General features: G+C 53.8%; 11 protein-coding genes across 11 annotated transcripts; 7 read left to right on the top strand and 4 right to left on the bottom strand.

The window, feature by feature from the left end:
• Nucleotides 1–147: 147 nt before the first annotated feature.
• On the top strand, nt 148–2,136 carry CAOG_05805 (hypothetical protein; the record flags this gene model as incomplete). Its single annotated transcript, XM_004345345.2, has 10 exons — nt 148–271; nt 363–464; nt 584–667; nt 747–799; nt 889–909; nt 1,012–1,075; nt 1,147–1,445; nt 1,521–1,664; nt 1,733–1,852; nt 1,933–2,136. The coding sequence occupies 10 exons, from the start codon at nt 148–150 to the stop codon at nt 2,134–2,136; spliced, it is 1,215 nt and encodes a 404-aa protein (XP_004345395.2).
• A 103-nt stretch (nt 2,137–2,239) lies between these two features.
• On the top strand, nt 2,240–3,549 carry CAOG_05804 (hypothetical protein; the record flags this gene model as incomplete). Its single annotated transcript, XM_004345344.1, has 6 exons — nt 2,240–2,251; nt 2,424–2,504; nt 2,781–2,840; nt 2,974–3,107; nt 3,214–3,298; nt 3,376–3,549. 6 exons carry the CDS (start codon nt 2,240–2,242, stop codon nt 3,547–3,549), a joined length of 546 nt encoding a protein of 181 aa, XP_004345394.1.
• A 133-nt stretch (nt 3,550–3,682) lies between these two features.
• CAOG_05803 (hypothetical protein) lies at nt 3,683–7,017 on the bottom strand. Its single transcript, XM_004345343.2, has 2 exons — nt 6,510–7,017; nt 3,683–6,174 (listed from the first exon to the last, which is right to left on the bottom strand). The coding sequence occupies exons 1-2, from the start codon at nt 6,721–6,723 to the stop codon at nt 3,788–3,790; spliced, it is 2,601 nt and encodes an 866-aa protein (XP_004345393.1). The 5' UTR covers nt 6,724–7,017; the 3' UTR covers nt 3,683–3,787.
• A 480-nt stretch (nt 7,018–7,497) lies between these two features.
• On the top strand, nt 7,498–11,179 carry CAOG_05802 (hypothetical protein; the record flags this gene model as incomplete). Its single annotated transcript, XM_004345342.2, has 9 exons — nt 7,498–7,503; nt 7,886–7,914; nt 8,000–8,334; nt 8,497–8,597; nt 8,663–8,923; nt 8,997–9,813; nt 9,895–10,280; nt 10,352–10,613; nt 10,681–11,179. The coding sequence occupies 9 exons, from the start codon at nt 7,498–7,500 to the stop codon at nt 11,067–11,069; spliced, it is 2,586 nt and encodes an 861-aa protein (XP_004345392.2). The 3' UTR covers nt 11,070–11,179.
• Nucleotides 11,180–11,347: 168 nt separating this feature from the next.
• CAOG_05801 (hypothetical protein) lies at nt 11,348–12,033 on the top strand (the record flags this gene model as incomplete). Its single annotated transcript, XM_004345341.1, has 4 exons — nt 11,348–11,443; nt 11,618–11,775; nt 11,824–11,883; nt 11,970–12,033. The coding sequence occupies 4 exons, from the start codon at nt 11,348–11,350 to the stop codon at nt 12,031–12,033; spliced, it is 378 nt and encodes a 125-aa protein (XP_004345391.1).
• Nucleotides 12,034–12,583: 550 nt separating this feature from the next.
• CAOG_05800 (hypothetical protein) lies at nt 12,584–14,574 on the top strand. The gene has a single exon (XM_004345340.2). The coding sequence runs from the start codon at nt 12,764–12,766 to the stop codon at nt 14,465–14,467; it is 1,704 nt and encodes a 567-aa protein (XP_004345390.2). The 5' UTR covers nt 12,584–12,763; the 3' UTR covers nt 14,468–14,574.
• CAOG_05799 (hypothetical protein) lies at nt 14,477–15,676 on the bottom strand. Its single transcript, XM_004345339.2, has 5 exons — nt 15,622–15,676; nt 15,301–15,499; nt 14,969–15,038; nt 14,776–14,863; nt 14,477–14,702 (listed from the first exon to the last, which is right to left on the bottom strand). The coding sequence occupies exons 1-5, from the start codon at nt 15,652–15,654 to the stop codon at nt 14,580–14,582; spliced, it is 513 nt and encodes a 170-aa protein (XP_004345389.1). The 5' UTR covers nt 15,655–15,676; the 3' UTR covers nt 14,477–14,579.
• Nucleotides 15,677–15,883: 207 nt separating this feature from the next.
• Nucleotides 15,884–18,555, bottom strand: CAOG_05798 (hypothetical protein; the record flags this gene model as incomplete). The annotated part of the gene is made up of 9 exons (XM_004345338.1): nt 15,884–16,209; nt 16,291–16,464; nt 16,548–16,682; nt 16,821–17,178; nt 17,272–17,386; nt 17,479–17,795; nt 17,921–18,122; nt 18,229–18,384; nt 18,506–18,555. The coding sequence occupies 9 exons, from the start codon at nt 18,553–18,555 to the stop codon at nt 15,884–15,886; spliced, it is 1,833 nt and encodes a 610-aa protein (XP_004345388.1).
• Nucleotides 18,556–18,918: 363 nt separating this feature from the next.
• Nucleotides 18,919–20,002, bottom strand: CAOG_05797 (ferredoxin 1-like protein; the record flags this gene model as incomplete). The annotated part of the gene is made up of 4 exons (XM_004345337.1): nt 18,919–19,068; nt 19,199–19,400; nt 19,522–19,576; nt 19,654–20,002. 4 exons carry the CDS (start codon nt 20,000–20,002, stop codon nt 18,919–18,921), a joined length of 756 nt encoding a protein of 251 aa, XP_004345387.1.
• Nucleotides 20,003–20,088: 86 nt separating this feature from the next.
• On the top strand, nt 20,089–23,517 carry CAOG_05796 (tyrosine-protein kinase transforming protein ros; the record flags this gene model as incomplete). The annotated part of the gene is made up of 8 exons (XM_004345336.1): nt 20,089–20,207; nt 20,639–20,725; nt 20,905–21,061; nt 21,539–21,625; nt 21,698–21,809; nt 21,905–23,238; nt 23,315–23,390; nt 23,465–23,517. 8 exons carry the CDS (start codon nt 20,089–20,091, stop codon nt 23,515–23,517), a joined length of 2,025 nt encoding a protein of 674 aa, XP_004345386.1.
• A 714-nt stretch (nt 23,518–24,231) lies between these two features.
• Nucleotides 24,232–24,998, top strand: CAOG_05795 (hypothetical protein; the record flags this gene model as incomplete). The annotated part of the gene is made up of 4 exons (XM_004345335.1): nt 24,232–24,342; nt 24,577–24,660; nt 24,806–24,892; nt 24,978–24,998. The coding sequence occupies 4 exons, from the start codon at nt 24,232–24,234 to the stop codon at nt 24,996–24,998; spliced, it is 303 nt and encodes a 100-aa protein (XP_004345385.1).
• Between the last annotated feature and the right edge of the window lie 225 nt (nt 24,999–25,223).

The raw sequence follows: 25,223 nt of genomic DNA, 5'->3' as shown, positions 1-25,223 counted from the left end.
GGCCATCACAAGCATGCTCAACAACTTCTTACATTATATTTTGTATGACATGTTCATCACTTTCTGAGCTGTTGTGTTCCGAGCACAGAGCTCAGTCCTTGTAATTCTCGCTCGTTCACGCTCCAAATCTCACTCACCTCGACAAGCATGGCAGCCGTGGCGCGCTCGCAGCCGATGCGCATCCTCGTTGCCTGCGACAAGTTCAAGGAGAGCCTCGCCGGTCCTGCCGTCAATGCAGCGATCGCACAGGCGCTCCAGCACGCGCTTCCAAGTAACGCTGCAGCGTCCAAATCATCATTGCACTTGGTCTGAACATCCATCCTTGTTCTTTTTTTTGTTTTGTGTTTGTTTGATTTGGTCAGATTGCATCGTGTCCAAAATGTGCATGAGTGATGGCGGCGATGGCTGGATTGACAGTCTACGCTCTCCGCTTCAGCTCGAGATTCAACAAGTTCAGGTCAAAGGTTTGTCTTCTCCAAAAGCACAAGCACCGCATCTATGAAATTGTCGTGGCATATGAGTCAGGACGGGGGGGGGGTTACAATGGATGCTGGTTTTTGATTCATTGTTGGCGTTGTTCCAGGACCTTACGGAAAGCCGGTCACTGGCCAAATTGGCGTTTGCCACTCACAACGATTGGCGGTCATTGAGATGGCAGCTGCTTCAGGTACCTGCATGGCGAGTAATTTGGGCTGGGTCTTAGGGTTGCATTCTGTGACTCATCCTTTTCGATGGATGCTGGTTAGGCCTGGAACTGACGACTGCCGCGGAACGCAACCCGCTACACGCGTCCACTTTTGTGAGCCAAAAGGGGGGAGGGGATTCGTGCATGTCTGATCTTGAAGCGTTGTAATGCTGATGTATTGTGTTCTGGATTGGTTTTAACAGGGATTGGGGCAACTCATCAAGGTTGGAAGAGCCAACAACAAAAAGAACAAAGGGGGGAATAATGCAATTCCGATTCTACTACTCTGTCATCACTAACTTTCCTGTGTTCGTTCACTCTCATAGGCGGCATGTGCTACGGATTGCTCAGAGCTATTGTTGGGAATCGGTGGCAGCGCCACGAATGACGGTGAGAGTCCTTCACTTCACCACTGCACTTGCAACTTCACTGAACGTTACTCTGCTTCCTTGTCGGGTCAGGTGGCATCGGAGCGCTCCACGCTTTGGGGCTGCAGGTGGAGCTGAGGGATCGGGCAACACCTGAGCAAATCACTGGTCGCGATTTGCAGCACATCCAACGGTTGTCGCTTCCAGGATGCGACTGGGCTGAAATGCAATCCATGAGCGTCGCAGCGCGGGCTGCGCGTGCCCGACAAGTTCTTTTGGGTCGAAGCGATCGAGTCGTGCGTGTTGCTTGCGACGTGACCAATCCCTTCACCGGACCGCAAGGCGCGACTGCCGTGTTTTCCGCGCAAAAGGGAGCCACCGCTGCTCAGCAGGTTTGTTGCGTGTGCAGTTGCGAGCTGTGCGGTGTCCTGGTTGGACTTGCGATTGACTGTTCTTGTTGGTTGCAGGTGGAGCTGGAGGCCGGCATGGTCAACTTGACAAAACATCTTGAACTTTTGACGGGAGTCAGCGTCGAGGTCATGCCCGGAGCTGGCGCCGCAGGTGGCGTAGGCGGAGGCTTTGCGGCCGTGCTGGGCGCCGAACTTCAGCGAGTAAGCGGAAAGGTTTCGGAGAAAAAACACCCGGCGACTCGACAAACACTGACCAATAGGGTTCTTAGGGAGTGGTGTTGCTGAGCCGCACGCTTGGACTCGAGCGTGCTATTGCAGATGCAGATTTGATTGTGACGGGCGAAGGAAGCTATGACGCGCAAACATTTAGCGGCAAGGTTGTCTCTCATGTAAGCGCCTTGCAGTTGGCTACTTGCTCGCTACTTCCACGCAAGCTTTGCACTCGCTCATTTTGTTGGGTGCATGCCAGGTGAAGGATCTTGGGCGTCAATACAACAAGCCGGTTGTTGTCGTGTGCGGTGTGAGCAAGGTTCCCGAGGTGTCGAATGAGGCAGTGCTGCAGCTAACCAGCCAGTTTCCACTCGACGCGTGCATGCACGACACTGCGCAATGTCTGGAAGGTCTGATCAAGCGCAACTCTGGCTTGTTTGAGCGACTTTTGGGGCGATCGTAGCGGTTGAGTTGTTTTTGAGTAAATTGTACGCTTGGCCGCCTTGTAGCAACTTCTAGCTCGCATTGTTATGTTGACTGTGCAACATTGTTCTATTCTTGATACAATGACGAGCTCAGTCTAAATTGTTTCCTGCACAGTCATAATGGTGAGGCCGTTTCACTGAACGAGCATTACAATTCGAGTCTGGCTCAAACACTGCCGGTTGCGTTCGTGGTCCACTTTGCTTTACGCTGATCCACTGACGATCGCCTGCGTTGTGTGTTTTGCTGCTTTGGTGGCTCACGCAGGCCAACTCGAGTAACAAGCGCATCTACGAGGCGAACAAGCGCATCCTGTCGCTGCACCTCAACATTGTGCTCATCTCGCTTGTAAGCCCGCAATCATTGCAACCATCGAGAGTGCTTCTGTCTGTCTGTCTGTCTGTCTGTCTGTGTGTCCGGGTCCGGGTCTGGACGAACCGGCCCACCGAGTGTCTGTCTGTGTGTCCGGGTCCGGGTCTGGACGAACCGGCCCACCGAGTGACCCTGACTGACTCGAGATTGAACTCTCAGTCTCTCGCCTGCCATTGAGGTCGTGATCCACTCACGCAAAAGCAAAAAAAAAAAAAAAAACTCACCCCTTGCATTCATTATTGAACAATTCAGGTGCTCTTCTTGCTCGTGCGCATCGGATGGCAGTTTGACAGCATGTCAACGTGGATCTGGGTAACGAATCCCGCCCATGTTTTTGTGGGTTGCAGATTTCATGAACACAGCAACTCACAGTTTGGCCACTCAAAACGACATGTCGCGGACTCTGGTACAAAATGCGGTGAACGCGCGCGGTTGGACGGCGAAGGTGGCTGCTGCCGGTGTCGTTGGATCGGATGCGATTTGCTACTCGCTGCTCGCTGCCAGCGGTCGCGCAAGCTTCTCTCCCTCAGGCGAGCTCCTTGATGCTGGCCATGACTTGGATGCTGGAGGTCTTTCCGAGTCAGTGGTTGTTTTGTTGGCTTGAGTCAATGACCATTTTTGTTTGGTTGTTTGGTTGTTGCAAAATCCCCCCCCCCCGAGAGCTCAATTTTGGTTGTTGCAACAGGTACTACAAAGATGTCATCTACGTCAACTGCGCAGTGAAGGCTCTGTCTGTGTTCTTTAACGCTGCATGGTTGATTTGGGCTGTGGTATGGTCTTGCGCGCTTTGGGTTTGGAAGTTTTGCAAAACCTCTCACCTCACCAATCGTTCGCTCTTGTTGGACAGATTCCTGTGTTTGCAACGTACAAGGTCTGGGGCATGTTCCTCGGACCGCTGGTCATGTCGTGGTTCTCCCGAGGAGATCAGCAATCAGACCAGATGGATGAGGCTACCGCAAAGCGTCTCGCCAAGAAGGAGCGCCAAGCCGCGCGTGCTGAAAAGTTTAATACTCGTCGTTAGTGCCCGTGGTGTTGTTTGGATTGGCAGATACTGTGCAATGAGATGTTTCTCGTATCTTTCCTGCAAGCATGTTTCAGGTTATTGGGGGGGGGGGAAACTGAACATGAAAGCAAAACACCAAAAAAGTCCAAACTTCAGTCTTCAACACATTTACTAACAAAGAAATCGGCTTGGGATCAACACACACATAAAACGGATGCACCATGGAAAAAATCGCACATTTATCAACATTTTGCTTTTAGCACACAACTTGGTCCCAGTGTTGGGCGGAGGGACGTTGGGCAGAGGGACGCACAACACTGTCATCGTCGTCATCCGCCATCTCGCCTTGCAACGCGGACACGTCGTTCAGTTCTGATTGCACGCAGAGGGAGTTGCTGCGACTAAGAAAAGGGGATTTCGTTGACGGGAACGGAACGACAATGGACGCGTTCGAAGCGACAACGCTGAAGGGAATTCGGTCGTGTCGCTGGGTCGCCAGACGCTCTTGCCAGCCATTCTCTTCGAGGTCTGGCCGTGAGGTGCAGCTCAAGCCCGTTGACAGCGGCGTTTGAGGCAGCCTGCTCAGCTCGGCATCTTCGCCCTCGAAACTGCAATCAGCGCGGCAGGCAGCCTGCTCCTCTTCCGGTTCGGCGTGATCGACGGTGGGCATGTCGGATTCAACTGGCGCTGATGCTGCTGCTGCCGCTGCTTCTTGAATCGCCCTGGAAAAGGCAGATCGCGGCATGCTGGGGCGAGCAGACGTCCTGCGGGAGACCGATGCGGGTATCGGTGCAGAGGTAGCCGTGCTTTCCTGTCGCTGCTGGCGGGCCATTTGCAACGCTCGCGAAGCAAACATGGGTGACTGCGGCACGGTGATGCGTGGCTCGCTGCGTTCGACTGGCCGACTGACAGCTGGCGCTTGTTGGCGACGAATAGCGGGAACAGGCGCTGGTAGGCGATGGGATTCAGACTCGGCTGGCACATTCCGTTGGCGATCAGTGTTGCGGAAGCGCGTGGAAAGCATGGGAGACTGAGGGACTGTGAGCTCGCGACGAACAACAGCAACTTGGCGACTCGAGGTGGATGCATGCGTCGGTGCACTTGTCGCACGAGCTCGCATCTTCTCCCGCGCTGCTTCAATCTCCTGCAATTGGCGCTCCTCTGACGACAAGGCTGGCTCACGACGAGAGCGATGACTCTTGGAGAGCTTTGGCGAGATGGGCACGGTCAGTTCGCGGCGCTGGACCGATCGAACTTGCGGATTGGAGGGACGAGCGGCAGCGTGGTTTTGCTGAGGAATCGTAGTCAAATCGCTGGCACGGGTACCGCGGGAAGAAGAGGCAAACTGGAACGGCACTGGCTGTGTGACGCGAGAAGACGCGGGAGCCGCAGACGGCGCGCGGGCCGGGGCACTCGAGTTGCCGTTGCGAGCAGCAACGCTGGCAGTGGGCATGGCAAACCGAGGCAGGCTGGTCATCGCACCAGCGCCTGTAGCGGAGGAGACGCTGCCAGAGCGCGACCTGTTCATTCCGCGCACTGTGGTGGCGACAGAATCTTCCATCACAGATGTGTTGGCGGAGGAAGAGGAAGACACGCTCGAGCTCCGGGATCGAGAACGAGTTGAGGTGGAGAACTGGAACTCTTGCGGCTCTGTGAGCGGGACAGTGGAGCGAACGGGCATGTAGCTCGAAAGCCCATTCAGAGAGCGAGTGAGCGCAGAGCGCGAAGCCTGCCGGGCGCGCTGAAGTTCCTCGCGCTCCCTCATAATTCGTTGCAGCTCCAAATCCTCAGACGACAGCCCCTGGCGAGCAGACACTCGGGCGCGCTCGCGTCGCACAAACTCGGGCGTGATGGGTACGGTGATGTGTGGCTCGGTCTGGAGCCTGGCTCGACGCACAGAGGCAGGCGTTGCGCTCGGGTACTGGCTTCTCCCGTTGCTGTTGTTGTTGGATGCAGGAGTGGAGGGTGGGAAGAGGCCGCGAGCTTGGTTGTGAGCAGTAGTCTGTTGACGAGCGTAAGCGGGAGTTGCAGCAGGAGCAGCGGCGGCGGCGGGTGCTCCTCGCGGACGGCCAAAGGAAGGGGTGATTGGGACGGTGAGCAGAGGTCGAGCGCTGCTTGTTGCGATCGTTGGATTTCGGATGGTCGAAGCCGGGGCGTTCACAGTTGGGCGAGGGTACTGGGCAATGCGCGATTGTCCAGCAGCAGCAGCAGCAGCAGTGCCAGGTTGCTGCGGTCGTGTCAACGGTCTGGCATAACTCGGGGTGGACTGCACGATCGGCTGGTGGGACGCTGCAGCTGCACGGACGGAGCCAGGGGGCAAACCCGGAGCACCACGACGTGCGGCAGGAGTCGCAGGCGGAAGCGATGCATCCACCATCATGGGTTCTGTAGCCAGTTGACGCAAGTGCATTGGCACCAGTTGTGCGTTGAGAACACCTCGTGCAGTCGCAGCTGTCGTGGTAGTGGCAGTAGTGGTAGATGGGATGGCAGGCACGTCAGCCAACGGCGACGATTCGATGGAGGCTTCGTTTGCCGCTGTTCCGCGCCCGTTTTCAATGAATGAGCGGGGCGCAGCTGAGCGCTTGTGTGCAGAGCTTGTCTTGGGCCGGCCGCCTGCTTCGGCGTTGGCAGCAGTCAGCTTGTCTGTCAGCGTTCAAGGCATTTTGCGTTGGTTTAGCAAACGGTCTGCTCTCTCTTTTTCCGTCTGCAGTGTTGGCTTTGTCGAGTGTTCGTTTTCGATCATCCAACATTCACTCATCGGCTGTTGATTCTGCATTGATTTTCCCCATTTCATCTTGTTTTTTTTTTTTTTTTTTTTTTTTTGAAACGGTTTCATAAATTTTTGACAGGTCGTTTTTTCCCGCTCGTTTGCTCTTTTTTTTTTTTTTTTTTTTTTTTTCAAAACCCAATCCACTCTCACTCACAACGGCTCGCCGCTGCATGCATGAGTAGGAAGCCAACAACATCACTGCACTCACCAAACCAACTGTCGGCGCCGTCCGCAGCAGCCTCCTGCTCGCTTGTAAAGTCGGTGAAGCCTGGCGCATCGCAGTCCCACATGAAGTCCATGTCGCCCGACGCGGCCGCCGCCTCGTCCGCTGCAAAGTCGCAGATGGACAAGTCCAGTGCCAGCACAGGCTGTGCTGGTTCTTGTGGTTGCTGCTGCTGTTGCTGTGGTGCTTCGTTCTCCATCGGTAAGTTCTGTTTGGCCTCGTTGTACGGAGCTGGGATGGTTGACGGTTTCTTTTGGATCACTGCAACGACAAAGCACTGCTCGCTGTGTCGTTCCAGGTCGATGATGTTATTGAATGGTGAATTCAGCGAAAAAGTGAAAAAAGAAGTGCTGAAAGGAGAAAAGGAAGAAGAAAACGAAAGCAACAAAGAAAAAAGTGAAGGAAAGTGAAAATGGTTTCAAACCGTTTCGGCTTTCTTTGATTTTTTTTTTTGAAAAAGTGAAACAACGGAAAGAAGGAAAGTTGAATAAAGAAACAAAAAAAAAGAGTGACGAATACAGATGTGAACAAAATCAGAGCAATGATGAAAAGCAACAGTCATACGAGGAGAACGAAGCGGAGGACGAAGAAGAAGAAGAACACGAGAGTCTGAGCGAAACTGTTACGACCTTACCCGGAACTTGACCTAAAATCACTACTGAAGCGTACGAAAAGTATGCGGAGGTATCGTTTACTAAGAACACAGTGTAGAATGAGGGGAAGACCGATTTGGGATGAGCCCAGTTCGTAACAAGCTCAGTGTGTCTGTGATTGCTCTTTGTCATCGTTGAGCCTGATCTCTGCCCCTTTCCCCGTCCCCTTCTACCCCCGGGGAGAAATTTCAAAACTCGATCATACTCGCACTGGATTTTGGATCATGATGGGCAAGGTTCGGAATTGGAGGAAAACAATCACTTCTCAAAAGAGAAACAAAATCTGTTTCACTTCAGTCTATTTCGTTGCTTTCGCACCCATGGCTGTAAGTGCCGCGAAGGCCTCCTCAAGGGTCTCCCAGCTCCACTCTATCGTGCACTCTGCCACCCGCAAGAAACACTTCCGCGATTCATCTTTGATACTTTCACCGACTCTTTCCATCGAAACTGGGGTCGAACGACATGCATCGATCAGTTCTTGGCGATTCTTGGCAATTCTTGGCAATTCTTGGCGCCTTTTTTTGTTTTGTTTTGGTTGCTTTTTGTTTTTCCTTTCTTTCTGCTTTTCCAGCTGTCCCTCCTCGCGACGCACCCTTTGTGTAATTTAGTCAACAAAGACTAAAGCATCGACTTTGACGGTGATGGTGGCAAGGACGGGAGGTACTGACCAGTTGTTTCACCTTTTTTTCTTCCTCGTGTTTTGGACAGGCCCCGAATCCAGCTCCAGCAACGTTCAAGTAATGAATTTGATTGCCCTACTCATCACACTGGAGTTGTCTTTGTCTTGGTTTGACTGACTTTGCTTTTATTGCATTTGGACAGTGAACAGCTGCGCGCGTTGGCCGCATGTCTTGGCGTCTCAGTCGATTTGGCGCCAATTTCACAACTCGCCGCCCAGCCTGCCCAACGCGCCAAGCTCAAGCAGCTTTTGGATGGTCAACAAGCGGGCACTGTTGCTTCAACTGTCGAGCAGAAAACCGATGCCGCAGCTGCACTCCTGGAGTTGGAATTACCTCTCAGCTGTGCCAAGCTGGTGGTCCGCAATTGGTTGGGAGCTGACTTGCTTGAGGTGCTGAACGTCGAGCTTGATTCCAAGCTAGTTACCGACCAGCTAGTCGAACAGCTGCGACTGCAGCTTGCTGCAACGAACATCGCTGGTATGTGGTGTGTGTGTGTGTGTGTGTGTGTGTGTGTGTGTGTGTGTGTGTGTGTGTGTGTGTGTGTGTGTGTGTGTGTGTGTGTGTGTGTGTGTGTGTGTGTGTGTGTCTGTGTCTGTGTTTTCGCTCACGATTGGTCGTGTGGATTTGTGACGCATGCAGTCCCTTCTGATCCCACAGCACTGATTGCGACGGCAGATGTGCTTCAAAAGGCACTTGAGTCAACATTCCCGAACTTGGCTCCGCGACCTGATCAGGCGATTGTAAGTTGGATGGCGTGTGTGTCCTGTGAACGCATGAGTTTTACTCACAGCGTTGGAATTGGTAGAGGAGTGCCATGCAAGCACACAACTACACCCTCCAGGATCGCGAGAGCACACTGGCATCCCTCCGTCGGCTGGTGACAACATTTCGTCTGCGTGTGCATCAGCGTGCCGACGACCGAACAATCTATCCTGTTGCGCTCGCCGCGGCACTGCCTGGCTGTGGCAAGACTAGGATGTGTTTGGAGACGCTGCAAACTGTTGTGGCCCCAGCATGCCGCTCCATGACCCAACGGATTGGGCATGAAACGGTCTGTCTACCCGAGGTGCCGTACTTGTGCCTCTTTTTGACCTTCAATGGCAGTTTTGGCACGGGCTGGAACCCAACAACCGAGGCAGAAACGCCACCCGGAACATGCCATCGCCAAGCGGCTTTTGGGCAGCTACTTTGCAACCCCTGAGTTGGACACCGTGGCCAACATTTCTGTCAAGGCCGCGATGGATCTGATCCGCCGAACGGAAGCAACGAAACGCACCATTGATCCTGCCAAGCTTCACATCTTTATTGCGATTGACGAGGCCACTCGTCTTCTCAATGCGCGCGTTGATCCCAAGTACGAGTTGGCGGATTGCCAGAGCTTGCGAGCTGTCACGGGCGACAAAAAGCCTGCAGCGGACATGCAACTTGCACGACGATTCTGGGCTCAAGCTCTGGGTCCGCTGCAGGGTATTTGCCGGACTTTCTGGACCCCAACGTGGATGATGGTTGCTGGGACCAAGTCGGAGCAGCTGAGCAGTGCGATTTCTCGTGTACTCGGTATTGGCTCCTCCATCCCCGTTGCGCCGGTTGATGTTGCCCCCCTGTCTGGGTCAGCCACGGCCGGCTTGCTCGAAGAGCTCGAGCAGAACGCGCTCGCGGAAGGGAAAATTGTGTCTCCCCACTGGCGGTTTGACGGACAATTGATGCGCAAGATTCAAAATGTGGCTGGTTTGCCCAGATCTGTCATTGCACTGGCCTCTGAAACAGCTGACACTCTCGGAAAAACCGAGATCACCAACCAGCTGTTCCTCAAGCTCATGTCACTCTGCGATGGTGCGTCTGACATTGCTGGCATTGTTGCGGACGAGTTGGTGGCGCTTGGCTTGCTCTTCAGGTCACGCGACAACCAGCTACTTTTGTTTCCACGAGTGGACTTGATTAGTTTGATCGCCCACGGTACGCGGTCGTCGGGGTTTGTTCGCTGTTTCACAAGATTTCCTGCATTCGTCTCACAGCCTTTGTGTTTATTTGTTTCAGACGGCCTGAACGGTCCTTGGGTCGACGCGACCAACGAATTACTCAAGACGCTCAAAAGTTTTGAGTCAATCGCCACGACTGGCCAGTGGCAAGGCTGGGAGCCGTTCTGTGTCACGATCTTGAATCTGCGCATCTTGCTGGCGGTCGCGTTGACTCTCAAAAGGGATCCCGATGCTCGGTGGGTGTCGATCCGAGCTGCTCTTCCTGGAACCGTCCCTGGCCCTTCTCCCCTCGACTTGTTCGTCAACGCGCAAGTTTGGCGCCGCAGCCGTTTCGCGGAAACTAACGGAAAATCGACGCCAGCTCCGGCCGAAGGCCGCATCACCCTCTGCCCTGAAAACCGCCAAGGTGTTGACGGCTGGGCCATTGTCCATGAGAAGATCGATGTACGCCATTCGCATTCTTGGCTGTGAAGGATGCGTGAGGGCTTTGACTCATTTGGTGGGTGACACTTTAGAGAAAATATCTGCCAGTCACTTTGGCCCTGCAGTGCAAGCTGCATCAAGTCGAGTCGACCTCGTCGCATACAGACCAGAATCTCTACCTGCAAAAGGCAAGAGCCGCACTGCCGGACGATCAACAGCAGTCAGCGGTCGTGGCGTTGCTGACAACGTCGCGCATGGCCAGGCTCAGCTCAAACAAGCTCGATCCACGATCGTTTGTGTTGGACCGAGCCGGGATGAAAGAGTTCACTTCCGGCTTTAACGCTATTGCTGACAGTAAGTGGCTTTGGGCGCGATATCGCTTTGTTTCGTTGCCTGTGACTCACTGGCTTGCGAACTTTAGTCTTTTGGAGCTACAACCCGCACCTCAGCAGTGTCGCTCGCATGGCGACTGAGTTCTACGCGGACACAACAACCTTGGAGCAGGCCCGCAGCATGGCTAAGGTCGTTTTCCATAGTCGAAAATCGTCGATCCAGTTTGAGCGTGTGAGCGACTTGCGCCAGTTCTTGAAGGCGAGCGCCGGCAAGCCGATCAAGGTGACGTGGACCGAAACCGTGGATGGCAAGACGACCACTATCACAGAGACAGTGGAGTACCCGCTCGCAGCCGTTCCAAGCGACAAAGTGCTCCAGTGGCCTTATGCTCTTGAGCCTGCGAGCGAGAACGTCGGTGGTCAATCTTCCGCTGACACAACTCGCGGAAGGAAGAGTCAAACTCACCGCGCTCGCTGAGATCGACGACCAAGCAAGCTGCCAAATCGCGAAATCGCAATTTTGAAGCCATCAGCAGGAGGTCTGATCCTTCGCATCTCTTCAGCTTTTGTGTAACCGTGTTGTTGTTGTTGTTGTTGTTGTTGTTGTTGTTGTTGTTGTTGTTGATTTGGAAAAAAAAAACACAAATGATCAGCCGAGCTGACGGTGGAAAGGATCAGGCATACTAGATCTACGACTGCATTTGGTGCATGATATTGTATTGCCCTCAGATCCAGTCTTAGAATTGCCATCCAACAATGTCGTTTGCTGCAAAGTCCTTTCTCGCCGTGTCGACTGCAGCGACCGTTGGCATCATTTACTATGTGCACTCCAACCAGCAGTCCGATCGCGAGGTGAGCCACCAACCTCATCGTCATGATCATCACCATCAAAGTCAATAGAGCGAGAGTGTGAGAGTGTGGTTAACTCTTCTCAGGTGCCGTTGCATCTGCCCCAGCATCCAACATGTGCTCACTCGCTCACTCACTCACTCACTCACTCACTCTGCTTGGCTTGGCTTTTGTCAGCGCCTGCGAATGGGCATCGAGCGCGATCTCGAACGCCAGCAGCGCAAACTAGAAAACCGCCGCGAGCTGGACAGACAGGCCGCGCTCACAGTGCAGCTCGAGCAAGAGCAGCAGAACGAGAGGCGCACCATTACCACCACCACCACCCCGGTGTCCAAGTAGGGCATACATGCACACACACTCTGCGTGGTCACCGTCGTTCATAGTGTTGCCTCCAAGTTTGAACGGCAGGGCGAGAAGGCCTCGTCGTTCTACATCAATCAAACGTACATGCTCAGTCAGAGCAACCCTCCCCGCCGCTGCACATCCGGCAATGGATGGAACAGCGCGCTGGATGTTCTATGATGCACAGTATGATGCGCGATCGTCGTAACGCACGCGCATTTCTGCGAAAAGCAACGCCAACTGGACCATGATTCGTTCAGCAATCCCGACTCTGCTGTCAGGCGCCTCGCAGCTCTCAAAGGCGACGCACAACACACACAATGGTGTCAACAACAACAAGACCGGGTTGACATTCTGGTGTGCACTCGGTGCTAGCCGAGATTGAACGGGACGTCTTTTTGGTTTGGTTGCTTCTTTCCAATCTCTTCGTGTGCACCATGACTCGGTGCTGCTGTGCAAGTGTATGCGTTTGATCTGTATGAATGTTGATGCTTTCATCTCCATGACCAGTTCTTCGAGCCGGTATTCACAATGAACGGATGCTCTCGAAGCCTGTCTCGTTCTTTTGTTTTTTTCTCTCTTCGCCCTTGCTCGTTGGGTTGGTTTCACAAGGATTGCAGCTCGCGCCCCCCCCCCCGGGTCCTTGTCGTTGCCGTGCTCTCAAAATCCAGTCGTGTTTGTCTGCGCTTCTGACCACCTCAAACGCACCAATCCGAAGCACAATCACACCTTTTTCTTCCTTCACCGCTTTCGATCACATTTGTATTCATTCACTCATTCACTCATTCACTCAGTCATTCCCTCATCCTTTCACTCATCTTTTCACTCATCCTTGTTTCAAGTCCGTCACAAGTCACACCTTTTCCACACCTTCTTCGCGCCCCTCGTTCGTCGTTTTCCCACCTTCTCCTTCCGAGCCTCTCCTCAACTGCGAACAAGTCTCAAACAATAGCACCACTCCTCGCCACACAAAGCATCATCATGCCGCCATCGCCACCGCCGCCGCTCTTCGCTGCAGTCGAGTCGCATGTCGTTCGCTGGGACGCTCAGAAGTCGCCGCGCGAATTTCCACCCGGCTTTGTGACGCTCGCACTGCCGCAGCCCGCAGCCCCGTCCACCAGCACAAGCACAAGCACAGACCCAAGCTCAAGCGCAGGCACGTCCGCTGGCTCGGCGGGGTCGTTCTTGTCCGGGCTCGTCGATGCGCTCTTCTCCAAGCCGCCGCCGCCGCCGCCATCAGCACAGCCCGACGAGCCAAGTGCTGCCAGTGCTGCCAGAGCTCCTGCCCCTGCGCCAACCGAGTGCGCATTCCTGCCACTGTCGCCCGTTGACCAGTTTTGCGCCCAGTTTGACGGTATCGGCGTCGGGTGGGCATTTCGCGGGTCGCTCAGCCCGGCGGCGCTGCTCAAGTCGCTCGCCCGCACAGTCACAGAGCTCTACCCGCACCTCACCGGGCGCATTGTCAAGGCGCCGTCTGCACTCAACCAAGCGACGGGCCTGCGCTCGCGGATTGCCGTCAGATGCTCCAACGAGGGCTTTCCGTTCATTGTCGGGCAGCTCGCAAACGTCCCCGTCGACGCACTCTCGCTGGAAGACCCGCTCATGCGCGCATTCACAGTGGGAGCGATCGCCGTTCCCGAATTAAAGTTTTCGACGAGCGGCGCCATCCATCACCCGCTGATCAAGGTCCACGTATGCCGGCTGGTTGACAACCCCGACATTACCATCATCGGACTGTGCATCATTCATGCAGTCATGGACGGATCCGGCTTTTTCCGCTTCTTCAAGGACTGGAGTGATGTGCACCAAGATATGGCCGCCGCTGCGACTGCCATTCCGCGCTGCGTGTTTGAGACGAGCAAAATGATGGACGGAATCGCCTTGGACGAGCTGCAGCGCTTGCAGGACGACTTTGCCGACCTGCCCTCAGAGTCGCCCCGACGCACCATGCAGCAAGTGTCAGTGCTCAAGTTCCCCATCTTTGCAGCTCGCGCTTTGGCGTCTTCTTTGACGACAGGTGGTTTTGCCATCCACTTCACTGACGCCGAGATTGCAAACATGAAGCACGCTGCCAGCGCAGGCCTGTCCCCTGGCGAGTACGTGACGACAAACGACGTGCTTGCAGCGCACATGTGGCGCATCACGGCAAAACTCAGAGAGCTGCCCCTGCACTCGCCCGTTCACATGCACATGTTTATGAACATGCGGAATCGTAAAGCGAGCCTTCCTGATCTGTACGGCACCGCCGCCACACTACAAGCCAGCGTGACGATGGGCGTGGACGAGTTGAGCAACGAGCCCTTCCATCGCATTGTGCAGCATTTGCACGCCACCGTCCAATCCAACGGCGAAACACAGTTCAATGCGGATATTTCTTGGCTCCAGCGCCAGGCAGACGAGAACGACATGAGTCGAATGATGATTGGCGCCGATCTTCTCCGCAATGGCACCATTCTCACGCACTGGGCACATTTTCCAGTCTTTGGTGCCGATTTTGGGACTGGACACCCCTTCTTTTTGCTTCATGGCGCGCCTCCGCCGCTGCCCAACTTTATCTTGGTCTCTTCTGCCCCACCCGGGCTTGGTGGAGTGGTGGTGTACGGCACCTTGCCCAACTCGCAGGCTCGCGCGCTGATGCAAGAGCCGTGGAAGAGCTGGCTGCACAGCTTCCGTTCGCAGTCGTAGAGTTGCAGCTTGTTTTTGGGCTGTTGGTTTCGTTTGTTGCACAATCTTGCTGTACAAATTTGCAATTGCTTCAACATGTGCATCAAAACTGCCGATCAACAAAAAGCATATTTTAGGTTGCTTGATTCAACGCCGCGACTTGCTTGTCAAACGAAACTGCCGTGATTTTGTCGCCGGGGGTATAGAATGGATTGCACAGCATGTCTGCGTAAATATCGTGGAGTCTTCGGAAGAACTGCGAGTGGGTGAAAGTCGGGGGGTTAGTAAAATTTGCTTGACGTTAAGCGAAACAAAGATCAAAGCCTCACCGATCGCACGTCCATTTCTCGCAACGCAGGGTTTCCTTCTTCCCACACGGCGATTAGTTTGACGCGAGTGTTTGTAACGTAGCCATATCTGCAAAAAGCGTGACGAGCATCCAAAAAACAAATCTCAGAACACAAAGCCACCACAATTTCATTTCATCGGTTGGACGATCGCGCGCTGTTGTCGTGGTCTTACACTTTGTACTCTTCTGCAGGGTACAGCAGGCCGAGGTAGAGCTCGGATGCGACTTTCGTGATGGTCGTCACTATGATGCAAGATTGGAACCCAGAGTGAGTTGGTTGTCTGAGCGCAGATTGAGAACACCGACCATTTGACATCAAAGCCCTTTGACAAAGCGACCGTCGCGAATGGGGTTGGATGCACCAACCCATGGCACAATCTCATCTCATCTTGGTCTGCAGTGTGGCAGTGCCGGGTTTGCTGGGTGGCCAAAGCCAAAGCCAAAGCCAAAGCCAAAGCCAGAGCCAGAGCGATGACCTCTTCCAGTCGCGTTGCTTTCTTGTTACCTTTCTCCTCCACAACGTCAAGTGCAGTGTGCACAATGTAGTGGTACTTGAGATCCGAGTCCGAGCCTGGGACTGCTGCAGACGCTCCAGAGCCAGAGCCAGCAGCACCAGCAGCAGCAGCAGCAGCAGCAGCAGCAGTGGAAGCCGCTCCTGCGCCGTCCTGGGCGCGGTGGAAGGACTTGAGGAACAAAGGCTCGTTCTGCATGTGAATGTGAATGCGCATGTGTGAGTGAGTGGAAGCGGGACGGCGGGGGAGGGGGGGGGAAATGGTCAGTCGGACTGGTCGGTCAATCTCAATGTGAGGATTTGAGCAGTTCTTACACTCTTGCCGACGATCGCCAAACAACTGAACATGGTCGATATCAAGAAAAAGTAGGGGAGGAAGGACGACTGACAAGCAAGTTGATCACTATGAACATTCAAAGTGAAATGAAATATCGAGACATTGTTCACACAACGAAGCGCAAACATCGGACGCGCGACAGCTTCACTCGCGTGTGCGCAACAGGAAAAGACACCAGTGCACCTCAAGTCATCGGCCGGCGAACACGTAAAACCGATTGCAGCTCCCGCACCATGCGATTCAATTCCTCTTGCTCTTGCGCCTGCCGAGCCTGTAATTTGTGGGAAGGGAGGTTGGTACATACACACACAGCCACGTGCGTGAGTTCAATCCGGCGTGGCTACATGAAGTACCAGTTCCACATACCTGCTCGGCGAGCTGCGCTTGTCTGTGTGCGGCTCGAGCGGCCCGGACTGCCTGCCACTGCTCGCGAGTCATTTCGACCTCCCCTTCCGCATCGCCATCGTTCGCATAATGCAGGGTAGCCTCGTAGACACGATCTAATGACGAGTCGGGGTCGTCTGAAGGCAATGGTGGCTGGTCACAGTCGGGTAACAAGTCGACGACTAGGCAGCATCATTCAATCAGTCAAAACGCGCGATGCTGTTGAAACGCGACCACAGCAAAGTGACAAAACGAGACCCTACCCGCTCGAGATGCTGGTTTATCGGACCCTGTAGCAGTCCCGTCAGCCGCAGTAGCATCATCCTCTGGAGGTTGGAGGGATTGACGGGTGCGCGCCATGCTGTCGCTCACAACTTTGACGTCGTGTTCCAAAGACGCGACACTATCAAGGAGTGTTTTGCAAATTTCGGCAGAGTCTGAAAGAAAGCGAAGGAACGCACGCAACAATGGCAAGAAAATGAGTACAAGAACTGGCAAGTCGAAAGTTCACTTCACTCACCTTTCCCAGACGCCGATTCTTCCAACAGCGCGCATCGGGTTGCCAAACACTCTGCTGCAATCATAATTCGCCGCAGATCGTCCAGGACCGACGAAGACTCGGGCGGTGGCGGATTCGGAGATGTCGCGATTGGAGCTGGCGTTTGATTGCAAAAAAAAAAAAAAACGTAAAAGGCCCGGAGCGTCGATACAAGCCATACGTCGAATGAAAAGAAATAACACGTCAGTCGTCAGACATGCATTGCAGATGCCAGTACCACAATATGACACCCACCGGGATCGAAAACTCGCTGGAGAGCGTCGGCAAACGCATCCATTTCCGGAACCAGATCAGCTAGAATTCTTGGTAATACACAGGGAAATATTCGACGAAACTGCAACCGTTGCTCTTCTGAAACGAGCCGAGGCACAGCGACACCAAGACTCTGTATTGAGGTGGTGTCGCGAACGCTTCCGATCAGAGCCAACATGGCAGTGCGACGCATCAGCTGAGACCGATGCTCGAGAAACACGTGTAACAAGGTCGTGATGGCGTCAAGAGAAGTCAAATCAGCGGCACTCTTCGGTGCGGATGGCGACGGGCGGAAGAGATAGGCTTGCGGCGGGTCTAAGAGTTCCGGCAGAGAAAATGACTGAAGAGAGTCAGCTCCCGCCAAAGAGAGATGTTGAATGCAAGTCTGCATTGTGGTTGAAAGCACAATTCGAAGCGACGCTCCAAAGCGCACCGACTCGCTGGAAGCGACAATTTGCAAGGCAGGCGGGAGCTCCGCCGCCACGGACGCAAAGTACCCTCGCTGCACAATCCCAAGCTCGCGCACGCGCCGAATGCCACGGACAAGTCTATAGGCGTGCGCACATGAGGGTTAGCCAAAGCCGCGGGCAGGCATTCTCAGCACGAAACCACACAACATGGCAATGGTTTAACGCTCTACCTTGTGTGAAGTAGTGATGTCGACTGGACAAAGCGAGATGTGAGACTGCAGTTGGCAGCGAGTTGTGCACGAACGGAATGGACTTGCGAGGCTTGAACAGACAGGGTGTGGAAGCGATACGACGCAAGCCCAGTCCATGTTGCCAAGCCCATCGCGCCTATGGCGGAGCTGCGAAATCCAAGTGCCGTCCGACAGAGCGTGCTGGCAAGGCACGATGCGACTGCTGCTCCAATCACTGTATGAAGCCGCAGTCGTCGCTGAGCTGTAGCAACCCGGTCAGTGATCCAATCGAGCTGTTCGTCGACTGCTTGCTGGATCTAAGCGTCCACCAAACCAAGCAAGAATCACAGATAGAGCCAGATGCACAGATAGAGCCAGATGCACCAGATAGCGCAAAGCGTATCGAGCTTGGTGGCGACCCAATTTCCAAAATTTGCAATACCTGAGAAACGCCGTTGTTCGGGTGCGCAAGGGCTCGCATGACATGGTCGCCGCCAACACGCACAATCCAGTCGCAGTCAGTCTCAGATAGGACACCTCGGCGACCCAGAGGAGCGATTGCAGCAACGAGTGCGTCGGCCTCGGCAATCTCCAAAGCTGCAGCAATTTCGCAGTTTGCTCGACCGAGCGCCCACTGTTTCAGCCTATCACATACAGAGTTACACACAACATCGAAATGTTGATGACAATATGCAGAGAATGCTGTCAGAGGGTGAAGAGCGCAGTCGGTCGGCCGTCGAGTCGACTCACCCTGGAGCCCAGGCCCACACCCACGCCCAAGCAGGCCGGCTGTCCGACTGTGCAGTGCTGCCACTCGTGTCACTGTCTGCCTCGGCGAGGGCGCTGGCAAGGCTTGGCGGCGGTCCCGGAAGCACGAGCAGGTCGTCTGTGCTGTACCCGATGGAGCTGTCAAACCCAAACAAAGGGGGGGGGGGACGGATCAACCATGAGAACAACACGGATACAAGTACAATAGTATGAACAAACCAACGATAGAGAGAGCGATCGAAGCGAGGGCTGCGCTTACCACAAGTACTGGTGCAGAGGCGAGCCGTCCGCCAACCCGCTCTCAGCCATGCAGCTCAGACTCCTCAGCGGAAAATAAATAAACAATAAAACACGACTGACTGAGTAGATCAAACACCATTCTAATCTACCGCGTCATGTTGTGCAACGACTGCAGTGCATTGAAACTCGACGTTTGGATCAAAAAAAGTGTCGTTGAGCTTCGCACCAGCAAACCCATCAGTTTCTCACAACATAAACGCGACGTACACTCGGTGTGCAAGGTTGGAACTTTCTCACAACATAAACTCGTCCTACATTCAGTGCGCGATTCGAATTTAACACAAGCAAGGAAATTGTCCCCACCAAGCGATAAAACCAAAACAAAAACGCAGCGCACACATTGTAGAACGGGTGAGGCAACGATACAACACTCTAGTGTGGCTTGGGAACGTGCCCGTCCACGTAAAAGTTGCGCGTGGCCTTTGGAAGAGTCAGGACCATGCCTTCCATTTCCTTTGTGAGCGTAATCTGACACCCAAGCCGAGAGTTTGCCGTGAGAAATGGCGCCATGTCCAGCATATCCTGTTTCAAGTAAACGGTCCGATGACGTGAGAGGGGTGTTTGAACGACGAGCTCAAGGGCGCGCAACAACACAGCCAAAAAAAAAAAAAAAAAACCACAACAACAGAGAGCGTTTCCTCCTGCTCCTTACATCTTCTTCCTCGCTGGACTCGGGGAGTTTTGGAAAGCTCGTGTCATCAACAATGACGTGGCACGTTGAGCATGCAACTGATGCTTCGCACGCACCTTCGAGTGCAATATTGTGACGATGTGCTAGATACATGACGTTGTCGCCAACCTTTCCCGCAATGTTACGCCTTGTCCCGTCTCGTTCCACATACACGATATTGACGCTGAGTGTACAGCAACAATCAAACACCGGCCCAGGATTTAGCTTTCAATGCAAGACGCTCCAACATGAGCAAACATGAGCACAAGCGCGAGGGTTTTTTTTTTTTTTTTTTTTTTTTTTACATTTGGTCGGGTGATGTTGGATCTTTGTACTCATAGTCTCCGTGAAATGCGATGCCTGTGATTCTCGACCAGATGCAATGAGTCAAAGGTGAGCTCAGACGCGATTCTGAGCAGCTGAACATGAGATCGTACCTGAGCTCGAGTGAAACTGCCTGGAGACAGCGCGCGTCGTGAATCCCAGCAGTAATTGCCCAGCAGAAGCAGCGTCCGATCCAGAGCGGAGGGAGTGCAGTTGCAGTGATGACAATGAGGATGGCAGCGAGGACGCGAGCAGTGAGCGAGTGAGACCCCGACCGCCATTGGACGAGTGAAGCAGGCGCACTTGGCTGGTGAGCAGGGCTGCTGCCGGCGATGGCGATGGCGATGGCGATGGTGATAGTGTTGGTGGTTGAGCGAGGCAGCCGACAGCCACAGTGACGGCGCATGGCGTGCTGGCTTGGCGAGTGACTGACTGAGGGACAGCCGCCGCCGACCGCGACATGCGGATCAGTGTGCAGCATGACAAGAGTGATGATGATGATGAAGATGATGATGATGATGGTGATGGTGATGATGCCGATGACGAGAATGGCGATGATGGCGAGGACTGAGGCAGACGCCGCAAAGACTGGCGCAACGGCAATGACCAGCAACTCTGGCGAACGAGCAGTCCGACGAGTCCAGTTCCCAGCGACCTCATCGTGCGCGTAAGAGTGTGAGAGAGAAGGAGAGCGAGAGAGCGAGCTCGGGGAGGGCGGGGGGTTTGAGTGGCTGCTGCTTTACTGCTGCGAATCAAGCAAGCAAGCAGTTTGGACTGAGCTGCTCAGAAGTCAGCCTGAACAAGGAGAAAATTCCGAGCTATCCAACACAATCGTACAGCATGTCAAACCAGCAAGCACGAGGTGGGAGACTGAGATGGTTGGTCTTAGATCGGCAGACAAGGTGCGCCATGATGATGATGATGAACTTGGCGTGCATTTCGCAGATTTTCCGAGTTTGATTTGGTTTCATTTCACGCTTCTCCAGTCTTCATGTAGTGAGAACAGTGGGGGCGGATAGTGGTGATGATGATGGAGTCTCCATCGATGGCTCATCAATGCCATCGCTCTCTTCTCTTTTGTGGTTTGTTCCAATGCAGCGTCTTCATCCTCGTCGCTGTGCTGACGATCGCCGACTCGGCCTTCGCAGGCACCTGGAATTCAACCGCCTGCAAGTACACCACCACGTACGTCTCCTCCTTGTCCGCTCTTCCGCAGTCGCACGCATTCGGGCATCGTGTGACTGGCACTGATTTTTTTTTTTTTTTGTTTGTTTGTTTGCTTGTCGTCTGCGATTTTCTCATCCGTTTTGTCGTTGCCATGCTTCGCTCCTCTCCTCGCGATTCGCGCGCTCTCCTCGAATTAGTGCTGGTTCGTCCTTCACCGTCTCCAAATTCCGCCGCTCGCAGCCTTGGTCGATTCCCGGGGTGAGCTCGACTGGTGGCCCTGACGGCTACAACTACCTCTATAACTTCTGCCCTGGGCTCGGCAAAAACATTGGCTCCTGTGTTGCCACCGATCTTGTAAGCATTCAACGTTCGTGTTTTCCGCCCGCAGCGACTCCGAGAGCACGCAGGAACCGCACACAAGCCAAGAACGACGAAATGAGAAGAGAACCGCAGAGTTGTGGTTTGTTCGTTTGCGTGAATGCTGTCTGTCGGCTCGCAATGTGGCTGCTTTCCCGGGGGTGATGGGCTGGTGATGGTGGCTTGTTCAGAGTTTCCATCAGTCCTCCTCTAAACCGCCCTCGCGAAGGAGGTCTTGACTGGCTGCAATCGCCGATGCCTGATTCCTGTTGCCCGCGACTGAGCTGCCCCGCCATGCTGGTTGCCACGCCTCTCTCCTCGCCAATCTCCCAACAATCGTCCATTCGCTTCTGCTGCGCTGCAGTTTCATCTCGAAAACAGATCATTCTAAAATGCCATCATTGATGGCTTTCATGGATGCAAAAGCGCTCACCTTCATTTTTGGTTGACGGGTTTTTGTTTTTATTCCAACAGGTCTGCCAGCAGTCTACTACTGGTGGCTCCACCTATGTTATCGGCACCAACTTCATGAGCACAACCGATGGCCACAACACCAACACTGTATGCGACGTCTATTGCAGGAGAAGGGTCTGGTCATTGAAGAGTTGTTTCTAAACGTTGATTGCGTCTCAGGTCGAGTTCAAGTCCACTGACGCTTCTCCCCGATGCACTCGTGTTATTTTCAACTGTGACCCCAATACCAAGGGCGAGCCTGTGACCGCTGCCACCGAGCAAAAGCCTGCTGGTATGTCGAGGTCGATTTGTCGTTTGTGTCGTTTGCCTGCTCGCACGTCAACTCATGCTTCTCGATTGGCGTGATCCGCTCGTCATTTCGTACAGATCTTGGCTGTCTTGCAACCTACACGATGGCGTTCACCCACGCTTGCTTCTGCCCCGGGTCGACCTGCGACTACAACCCAGATCGCGCCGACTCGATCGCCTCAGTCACTTCAGTAGCCGCGGTCGCATCGATGCAATCTGCCTCGGCTGCCTCCTTTGCCTCAATTGCCTCAACCAGATCTGCATCAGTCGCTTCAATTGTCTCAATCACTTCGGCGCTCTCGGCTTCTGTTGCATCGACCGCATCGGCATCTGCTGCGTCCGTTGCATCTTCCATTGCACAACTCAGCGGCGGCACGCAAGATTCGTCTCCAACAGCTGCCATCGCTGCTGCTGTTGTGAGTGTTACTGTCATTGCGCTACTTGCACTGATATTCATCGTGATGCGACGTCGTCGATCGCAACGTTCGGTTATGCGACCAAAGGACTCTGCCGGTCCCATCCACCAGGAGGCTGTTGAAATGTCAGTCTCCCCGCATACCGAATCCACTCCACCTCACAACGACGCCGGTTCAGCGTCTGCCATGGCCGGCCAAAAGCAGCCAAAACCAAAGAACTCTGCCGGTCCCATCTATCAGGAGGCGGATGAAGTGATCGTCTCTTATCGGAACCATTCGACTGGATCTCACAACGAGGATGACGGCTCAGCTTCCGCTGGGGTCGGTCAAAAGCAGCCGCAGTCTTCGCACCAAGCGATTTCCATGCCCTCTTCAGTGGTGGTCTACGACGATATCGGCGTGTATGTTGCCGGCAGCAATTCTCGTCGCGTTCGTGAAGGCTTGGCCGTTTTGAAGCGCCTTGCCAGTGGTAACTTTGGCGACGTCTCACTGGGTCAGGTGCTGTTTACCGCTCTGCCCCCACGAGCCCAAACCTTGCTCGGACCTACAGCGTCTCCAACCGTGCTGGTTGCAGTCAAGTCTCTGAAGTCTGATGCGGACGAGAAATCCCGCAAGGACTTTGAAGGCGAGGCGAAGTTGATGGCCCCGTTCGTGCATCCGAATGTCGTGCGCCTACTTGCGGCTCTTTTCGAATCCGAGCCCCATCTCGTTCTGCTTGAGTTTGTGCAATATGGCGATTTGCGCACTCTCCTACAAAAGTCCCAGGCCCAATCGCTTTGGTGGACGCACAGCGAGCAGGTGCATGCCATTCGCCAGATTGCACTCGGCATGGAGTATCTGGGCACGCTGCACTTTGTGCACCGAGATCTTGCCGCGCGCAACTGCCTTGTGGGGCAAGGAATGGTGGTCAAGATTGCCGACTTTGGACTTTCTCGCGAGCTGGCCGACGAGCACGATTACTATCGCATGCAAACACGAGGCAAACTTCCTTTGAAGGTGGGTGAATGGCTGTGTTGGAAGGGTTGCGAGTTTGATACAGTACATGTATTCATTCCGTTGGTCCCCCTTGTAGTGGATGGCGCCGGAGACAATGACTTTCCGAAAGTTCTCGTCCATGTCTGATGTGTGGTCGTTTGGTGTGACGGCATGTAAGTCGAAGGCTCTATCGCAATGGTGCAGGCCAACACATTGTTCTCACATCTGTGGTGATGTTTGCTTGCAGGGGAATGCTGCAGTTACGGCGCAGTGCCGTACGGCAAAATGGATGGCCCGTGAAGCGCTGGCTCATCTGGAGACTGGTGGTCGGCTCCCCATGCCAGAGAACTGCTCAGCTGATCTATTTAGCTTGATGCTCAGTTGCTGGAGCACGATCCCGGAACTGAGACCAAGTTTTCCCCAGCTCGTCAAAGCTTTGAAAACCTTCGAGGATGGTTTGATCATCCGCGAGATTGGTGCAATGCTGTAACTTGTCTCTTGGTGCAATCGTTGTGAGGCTCCTAGCGACTCTGTTGCATTCTTTGTTTGGTTTTGTGCTCGTCCATTCGAAATTCAACGAAAGGAAAGCACAAAAAGGTGCTTGCTCGGACTGTTGCGCCGACAAAAACACAACAAAAAACGTACTTGTGGTTGCTAGAATTTCGACGCAGAGCGTTCTCCGGTTGATACGGCCAGCTCACGCGTTTGTGTGATTCAGATGAAGTTGGGTAGTCCACAGCTCAATCGCAACAAGGAGGCGTCGTTGAATGAGTAACGATGTGAACCTCAAGTTCAGACGTGAATGACTTGTTCTTCCCCATGCCGATCTACAAGTGCCCGGCTGAGCGCGGTGGACGGACGGATCAATGAATCTACATTGCTGACTTCCATTCGCTACAACAACCCCCGTTGCTTTCGATTCGATGGAAACTACAATTATTCCATCTTCCTAAAGCGTCGCGTCTCGGCTCAGTCTCTATCCTGTTTGTGATGTCGTCCAAACCGAACTCACAAATGGATCTACCCGCATCAGCCGCCGATCCGAAGCCGAACGCGCGTACCGCGTCCGCAGCTTCCTTCGACGATGTTGACGCTAGCCAGTCGACGAAACGAGCCAGAGCGAACGTAAGCGGCTTGCTGTTGATGTTCCAAATTTAGTCAGATTTTGTGTCTCGGCAGTTCCCGCCCGTGGCTTTTTGCCTGCCTTTGTTGACGCCCGTTCTGCTCTCTAACGCGATTGCGTGAATGTGTACTTGAGATTTTCCACCGCAGTCATGTTGTGCGTTGACAGCCTGTGACGATGGCAAAGTGTTGCCCACTTTCGCGCCCGAATTCTAAACTTTGCCGTTTGGTTAATAGAATCAACAAGTTGTCGACAACGCATCCCACGGCGCTTCACAGCAGCTGACTGCAATGAAGAATGCACAGCGTTCCCTGACGGCCGTGACGCAAGGGCAAGCAAATGTCGCAATGCCAAACTCAGGTAAGAACTGACTTTCTGTGTGTGTGTGTGTGTGTGTGTGTGTGTGTGTGTGTCATTTGCACTGATTATTGAGCGGTATGGCTTTTTTTTGTGTACCTTCTCCAGGGCTCAACCAAGCAGCGCAAAGCAATGAAGAAAAAACCGAGCGGACCCTTCAGCAAAAACTGGAACAAGCGTGGGCTAAAGCACCTGGTGCGTTGTTTTGAAAGTTCTACCATTGAGGCATTTTGCGCGTGCTTTCCTAATGCGGGTGTTTTTGTTCTTCTCCAACCTTTAGATCTACTATCCCGATCATTAAATTTCGACCCCCCCTCTTTTTTTCACTTTTTCGCCCTCCCTGGGACCTGTGTTGCTTTCCGTCTCGCCCGCGGAATGTTCATTCATGGTACGGTGTACCAGACACATTTTAGAAGTGAAGCAGCGGGCTGGGAGTTAAGATTCGAAGCGAGAACAGACAAAAATGAAACTCAAAAAAACAGAAAAAGAGCGGATTTTTTGCCCAATTTTCACAAAGCATTACATG

This window comes from Capsaspora owczarzaki, assembly GCF_000151315.2.
Source record: "Capsaspora owczarzaki ATCC 30864 unplaced genomic scaffold supercont2.10, whole genome shotgun sequence".
NCBI lineage: Eukaryota > Filasterea > Ministeriida > Capsasporidae > Capsaspora > Capsaspora owczarzaki.
Note: the sequence above shows the minus strand (reverse complement) of the source record. Positions and strands in the feature narration are given on the sequence as shown.

What these genes read in the sequence shown, in the direction of transcription:
- CAOG_05803 (XM_004345343.2), bottom strand. Translation starts at nt 6,723, where the DNA reads ATGGAGAACGAAGCACCACAGCAACAGCAGCAGCAACCACAAGAACCA. An exon ending in CGGCGCCGACAGTTGGTTTG is followed by an intron (nt 6,175 to 6,509) that starts GTGAGTGCAGTG and finishes GAACGCTGACAG; the next exon opens with ACAAGCTGACTGCTGCCAAC.
- CAOG_05800 (XM_004345340.2), top strand. Translation starts at nt 12,764, where the DNA reads ATGCCGCCATCGCCACCGCCGCCGCTCTTCGCTGCAGTCGAGTCGCAT.
- CAOG_05799 (XM_004345339.2), bottom strand. Translation starts at nt 15,654, where the DNA reads ATGTTCAGTTGTTTGGCGATCGTCGGCAAGAGT. An exon ending in TGACGTTGTGGAGGAGAAAG is followed by an intron (nt 15,039 to 15,300) that starts GTAACAAGAAAG and finishes CTTGCATCATAG; the next exon opens with TGACGACCATCACGAAAGTC. An exon ending in CCTGCAGAAGAGTACAAAGT is followed by an intron (nt 14,864 to 14,968) that starts GTAAGACCACGA and finishes CGCTTTTTGCAG; the next exon opens with ATATGGCTACGTTACAAACA.